Source organism: Symsagittifera roscoffensis, chromosome 2 (genome assembly GCF_963678635.1).
Source record: "Symsagittifera roscoffensis chromosome 2, txSymRosc1.1, whole genome shotgun sequence".
NCBI lineage: Eukaryota > Metazoa > Xenacoelomorpha > Acoela > Convolutidae > Symsagittifera > Symsagittifera roscoffensis.
Window position 1 is genome coordinate 68154784 of NC_087063.1, and position 7094 is coordinate 68161877.

At 34.7% G+C, this 7094-nt stretch overlaps 1 protein-coding gene across 1 annotated transcript; it reads right to left on the bottom strand.

The window, feature by feature from the left end:
* Nucleotides 1-245: 245 nt before the first annotated feature.
* LOC134840270 (rho GDP-dissociation inhibitor 1-like) lies at nucleotides 246-6282 on the bottom strand. The gene is made up of 6 exons (XM_063856017.1): nucleotides 6083-6282; nucleotides 5372-5449; nucleotides 5212-5291; nucleotides 4953-5016; nucleotides 4791-4883; nucleotides 246-543 (listed from the first exon to the last, which is right to left on the bottom strand). Exons 1-6 carry the CDS (start codon nucleotides 6276-6278, stop codon nucleotides 422-424), a joined length of 633 nt encoding a protein of 210 aa, XP_063712087.1. The 5' UTR covers nucleotides 6279-6282; the 3' UTR covers nucleotides 246-421.
* Nucleotides 6283-7094: the final 812 nt, after the last annotated feature.

The window sequence follows — 7094 nt, forward strand, 5'->3', positions numbered from 1 at the left end:
AGGGTCTCAAATAATCCACGATAAATGCCACAAATTTACGATTGATTGATTTAGAATATCCAGCAGTTATAGATAACCCATTCTTGCTACCAACGTCAAATTTTTCCCAGTCAACTATTAGACTTGACATGATCGCTCGTAGGTTCATCCGATCACTGATGAATATTTGGTTCTTGTCGATGAAACAACCCAAAAAACTTTTGAGTAAACATGGGTAGGATCAGGAAATTTGATCTTTTTGCAATAGGCATTTATGCAGCCAAACACGACTAATTTAGACGAGTATTACCAAAGAACCTAAATCCCTGGACTAGTCTCAAGAATGTGTTATTTTAGACTTAGCAGACACATGGCATGAATTGAATTGTAAGGCAGCTGTAAAATTGGTCTTATTGGATCAACATAGTCGAACAGTCGCCTTCTACTCCTTGTCAGAATCCCAGCCCTTGGAGAGGTCGAAAGACCAGTCCCACTTAAGATAAACATTCTTGTCGTCGTCTGCGAACTGACTCGACACAGAGTAGTGGCCTCTCGCAACCATACCTGAACAAAATTTTGAAAAGCTATAGGCAAAAAGTCAAATAATCGAATCTTTTATATTACAACATAACCAAAAGACAATTTAAAAAATCTAAATTATAAGCAACTGACAGTTGGAAAAAAGTCAATGACTTATTTCTTGAAATCTCAACATTCGAATTTTAAATTAATAAAATAGATGCCCTTAAAGCTCTTTGAATTTGTAGAACTTAATTAACCCAGTTTGAGAAAAGTGGATCAATGGGTAAATTTTTTATTCTGCTGGGAAATCTGAAAATACAATTCCTATCTCGAAACTAAGTCGATTACGTTTTTCACGACCTTTTACACTTTTGTTGTTCGATAGTGGAGTTTGCCTTCCTTTTAACTTTTGCAAAGAGGCGAAGCTGCGCTTCGCAAACTCTTGCGAGAACACGACCAAAAAGAAGCTCTATCAAGTGACATTAAAAAAGTAGAAATAAGCCTCGATTTAGAAAAAACTCGGCTACGTGTCCAATTCGAATCTGCGACCTACCAAATTTGAGTCTCACGCACTAACCACGGATGCTTAAATTCCCAAAAATTTAGCCAGCAATAACGCAGCTACATGTGCTAAAAAGTGCCAATTTGGTGCAGCAAAAGTAGCACTAAATAGAAAAATACACAATTATGCATGTAATAAATCGCAAAGAATAAAGCCATATTATTTATAAATTACCCATTTCAAAAAACTGCGAGATATGGAGTTAGAAAACTTCTGAAATCGAGTTTTTATGATTATTATGTTGTTTGAAACAAATAGCTTTTTTCGGTTCATTTGATGAATTAAAAATGCAACAACTGTGTTAACTTACTACTATTCGAATGTCAAAGCACATGCTATCAATAAGTTGTAAAGATGCCCCAAAAGTGGCACCAAAATTTGCTACTTAGGTTGGCAAAAAAAAAGAAAGTTCGTACTAATACACTTTGCTTCGCAAGTGTAAATAAAGGAAATGAAGTGAGCTTAAAAGCACTCATAAGAAAAAGTGAATTTGAGCCTAAACAAATTTTAAGACTTTTTCATGAAACAAAATGAAAAAAAAAATCACCACGACCTAAAAAAAAGAGTACTCACTAAGTTCATTACTCTTAACTATAAATACATAAAATGGATAAAGAACAACAAAAACAATTAACTGGAACATAGTCGATAGACAATTGGTAAAGCGTTAACGAATTCGAAAAACAGAAAAAAAATCAAAAACACCTTCAAAAAAAACTATACCTATCACCTTCAAACTATTAGAATTTCAATAAACTTTTACTTTTTCTTAACTTATAAAATTAGATTTTTAAATTTTTAAAACCGTATATTCCGATGGACAGTTTATTTATTCTATCAGACAATTAAAATCTACATTTATAACTTAGAATCATGGTCCGATTTTCGGACCACTTTCATTAGATTATTCAAGGGCATCTTTTTTTCTATTCCGTTTTTAATTCACTAAAAAACACATTTGAAAGCATTCAAAATTCAGCCCCCTCCCCCCAAAAAAAATCTGAGAAAAATATCACATTACATTAGAGCTCCATTAACTTAAATTATCTTTTAACTAAATGAATTTTTTCATACAACTTAGAGAAAACTAGAGAAAAGTGGGTCAAAATTAAAAAAAAACATTCCGATGGGAATTCTGAAATTAATGGCCCATTTTTGAAACTCTAAGTCTTGTCTTCGCACCATCTGCACAGTTGATAATGGAGAGAGCAAAAAATTCAAAAATCAAGCGGTGAAAAATCAAATTCAAGAGCGAAAAATTTCCCTAGAAACTTCAATTTTTGCTTTTATTACATGGCAAAAACGGGATGAAAAAATTTACTCGACTTGCTACTTTTTACAATCAGGTTATACAACGCATTTTTAATTCAATTTTTGAAACCTTATGAGCACGGTTCGGGAACTTATTTTAAAAAACATACTTGGAATTGAAATCAAAAATTGTTTTAACTCGGCAATAGGTGGGTAGACGCCTATTGAGCAGAAAAAAGCACCAAGAAAATCTGGCGATTAAGTTAATCTTTTTACACCACCTGAAATTTTTATTCGAAACACACTTTTGTAAATTAAGCTGTTTAGCGCAAAAGCAAAAAAGGAACATATAATGATGGTAAGTGAATTTACAAACTTGCAACTATAATGAAAACTGTCTGCAGCACAAGAAAAATCTATGATATGACAACTAGGCTGACAAAACATAAGCAGACAAACGAAACTCAGACAAGTCAATTTTTACTCGGAAAAAAATCAATTTCATACATACTATAAACAAAATCCCACGGCGACTGGAACCCCAGATCTTAGGGTCCAAAGGCTCCAGCGTTACCTCCAGACCAAGAAAAAAGGAGACTAGAAGTTGTTACGGTTCTCTACAGAGTTCGCCAACATAAGCGAGAAAACGACGGAACGCATCTATAAAAAGTGAAAAAAGAAAAGGTGGAAAAAGCCTTGAATAAAAAACTTTTACTGTGTGCAGATTCAAACCTCCGACTCTCACGTCCTCGCATCTGCGCTACGGGTAATTCGAACTTGGCTAGCCACCAACAAAGCAGCTAAAGATGCTAATAAATTGTCAATGCTGTGCAGTGAAAATGCAAACATTTGAAAAAAGTGCCAAGTGCGGCACTGAACCTCCGACAAGTAGATCAGGAGTCTCACATCCTTCTTTTTGCGCCATAGTAGTTCAACAGCCGGCAAATACTAGCCACCAATAAATTATGCATTTCAAAAAAATTGCAAGATATAAAGACTAAGAATATTTTCGAAATTGAGTTTTGATGGTTTTGTTTTAAACAAATAGCTTTTTTCTGGTTCATTTGATGAAATTAAAATTTATCAACTGTGTTAATCTATTTCTATTCGAATGTCAAACACTTGCTACCAGAAAAACTTAAAGGAGACGGAAAAGTGGCACCAATTTTTGCGACTGAGGTTTTAAAAAAAGAATAGATGTAATATAACACTAACGCTCACTGAAATTTGCTAGCGTACTGATGAAAGAGACTAAGCTGCAAAAACAAAAATAGAAATAAGCTTCGAATAAGTAAAATTTTGCTATGTCTCAGATTCGAAGCTGCGACCTCAAGATTAGGAGTCTCAAGTCCTTAACTCTCAGCCAAAGACGCTTAACAATCATCAGACACTAGCCATAAAGATGCAGAGGAAAAATGCTATGAAACTTTCAATTATGCAGATCGAAATTATAGCATATAACGCCTGTGTTCAATATGTTTCCGAGCTGTATTTGAAAAGTGATAATCATTATACAATAATTTTTCGCGCTTTATATGTTGGATTATATTTTAAAAAATTTCAAATGTACCAGTTTTTCACATGTTTTATACACAGAAGCGAAATTGTACTTCGCATACACAAATAAAAATATGACCGATAACGCTTTTGTGAAAAACTGAATGAGTAAAACTTTGAAACTACAAAATTTTATAAGTGACGCACGCCAATAATAACGCATTAGCAGTACCAGTCCATTTGAAAAAAAAATTCACCAACTAACATGCCTAAATTTATAGAGCAGTCTATGGAGCAGTAATAACATGAAAAAATAAATGTAACAAAAAAAAAAGATTTTTTTTTATTTGAGATTTTTTGTGAATCATCGTTAATTGTCCCAAATTGGGAATTTTTAAACCCCCATAACGTTACGGAAAATGATCACAGTTGAAGTATCGTTCCAATTTTAAGCTCAGGACAACAACAATTTTTGAATGATATAAGAAAAAATCCCGTCAAAAATGGCTAGTTAAAAGTCGAAGTTTGTTTGAAAAAAAACCACCCCGAGCACAAATATTCCCTTACTTTCGTTACGAAAGTCGGAACATTAATAGTCTGTGTTAAAATCCTTAGCATTGGCTGTACTTAATAGCTGGTTATTGATCAAAATGAACACTTTCGAAATGAACACATTTTATCGCAACAATATTTGCGACTTAGATTGGAAAAAAAGATGGTTCATACTATAACACAAGCATTGCTAGTGTAACCAGATAAGCAACAGCTTACTGTTGCATTTTGAAACTTATTCACATCTTGACACTTCGTGTCTCGAATTGGAACACAAATTTTCTCGATGCAATACATAGCTGTTTTGTTTATCTACTAGAAAAATTTCACCAGATGAGCACTTTAATTTGCGAGTTTGGATGGAAAAAAGTCATAGAATGGAGTCATACTAATGCTCGCGATTGTAATTACAATGAATAAGTTTTACCTTTAGGCATTTCGTTTTCGTAGATTGTTTGTGTCTTGACTTCAGTCGCGTTTGGTCCAAAACTACCCATCATGTGCCTCTCTTTCACGCCAACTAAAATCAAAAAGAGTTAACTTACAGTTCAAAAGAAAATTGGATACAACGATATGATATAGTAATTACATGGAACTCCTTTCCTCTTCACGTTGTGGAAGTAGTTCAACCCAGTCACAATGTCATTCTCAACCTATAACGAGAGCAACTAGAAGAATTTTGAATCAGAATTTCATCTGCTCAGACACATTCAACAGTTTTTCTATTCTAAAAACGAGGCATTTTAGTCAGACAATTTTTGGATCCGACCAGCTCAAACTCGGATGTTACTTTCCACCTGAACAGCAAGTAAATGAAACTGAGTTAACTACAATAAAACTGAACTCACAATAAACTGGCATTCAATTTTGTACTTCACACCCTCTTTGATGCGGAAGGAAGGCACTTTCTCACCATTCATGATCATCACTAAAACAACAGCTCAAACAAATATCTGACAACAAATCGCTTATCATTGAAACCACGTCACCACACAAGACTTGACTCACCTGGATCTAATTCTATGCGCTTATCGTCATCTAGGGAAATGAAGGACAGCTTTTTCAACACCACTTTTGTAGGCTCTCCTAGTAAACAACAAAAATATATTTACGAAATTGAAGACAAGTAGTGGCAATATCGCTCAAAAACTACTACAAAAAGATGACGATCTGTCAGACAAATTCAACGGTACAATTCTCACCCGGCAAACGATTACATAAAATGACATATAAAATTTGAGACAGACGCTAAATTGCACTGCACTTCGCATACACAAGCCAAAAAAGCTTAACTACAGAACTGAAAATAATTTTGAACATCCCAAACTACATTCTCAGCAATTTTTGTTTTCATCATTTTTTATCCAAGGTTAACCCCTAATGAGAAAAACGCGATTGAGATTTAAGGCATCATTGGGGTGTCCGGTTAATTTGTAGTTAAAGCCAAATTGATGGCAATATCGGTAACCTTGAGCAATTTAATTGGTCAAAAGCTACAGCTTTTAGGTTAATTAGTTTTTTGGACACGTTTTTTACGCGTAGAAATCAGTGAAACACAAAAATCCGCCGTCAAGATGAGCAATTTTAGGATAACTAATTTCGTTCAGATTCGTTGATCGAAAAAATATTGCCAACAACTTGACATTAACAACAAATCAACATTTTATAATACAAATCAGCACCTTTATGAAATTCTAATAAAATTGAACCTTATCCAACCTGTGACGTGAGCAGCTCCTCCTAACAACTGCTTTTTGTAATTGTCCAGAGAGGGGTCGTCCTGGTCAGCTTGGAGGATCTCCTTAGCAGACTTCTTCTCCGGCACCTTGTAGTTCTTATCCGCCTCCTCTGTCTCAGACTCGGCACCTTCATCGTGCGCCCCAACAGCTCCTTCGTCGTGCACTTCGTCAGACATAACTCAATCTGAAAATGACACGACTATTTAAGAATTGCCCACATAAAACAAAGGACTGAGCTACATTTACACGACAGAATCATTTTCATTAAAAATTACTATAAAAATTACTCAAAAATTTGAAATGTTACTATGAAATGTTTTTATTTCTGATAGTTAAACTTATTTACCGCAATCAATTGAGAAGTGTAAAATCTAGATGGAACAAACGAGTTAAAATGGCAAATGACTAAACAGTTCTGAGTGCAAATGGTTTTTAGAAATCATTTAACAAAATCTAAATTTTGTTCACTGGTTGTTCACAAGGTATTTCTTTTGAATAATTTCTTTCTTTAATAATTCAATGCCAAAAAATGTCTTTTTCTTCAAATCTTGAAGTTCAGTAGTGGCTATGGTAACTCATTGCCCTTTGAACTTTATATCTCCATGGCGTTTAATTTCATCTCTTAGTTCTTCAGTATCGGCCTTGAATTCAATTGGAGGAATCGCTCTCTGTTTCTGAGACAGTTGGTCGATCCATCGAAGGCAGTTCATATAGTTTACTTTACTCTGACACAGATAGTTCAGATCCGAGTTGTCCATCATTGTATAGCTAGCCAGTCGGGAAGTGAAATCCATCTCAGCCTTGCGCAGATCGGCCAAACCCGATTCTATTTTTGCCTGCTGGTCGTGCAACTTCTGGATTTCTGTGAATCCAAAATTGCGTAAGTCTACAAGAAGTTCCGCTTCTCGCTGGTCCAGATTTTGCTGTAGATACTTGAAATCAACTTCAACGTGATCATTCAGTTTCAGTCGTTGCAACTCAGTCGCTTGCTC

Coding starts and splice junctions, on each gene's coding strand:
- LOC134840270 (XM_063856017.1), bottom strand. CDS start 6,278: ATGTCTGACGAAGTGCACGACGAAGGAGCTGTTGGGGCGCACGATGAA. Junction 5,450..6,082: donor AGGAGCTGCTCACGTCACAG/GTTGGATAAGGT, acceptor GTTGTTTACTAG/GAGAGCCTACAAAAGTGGTG. Junction 5,017..5,211: donor AAATTGAATGCCAGTTTATT/GTGAGTTCAGTT, acceptor CTCTCGTTATAG/GTTGAGAATGACATTGTGAC.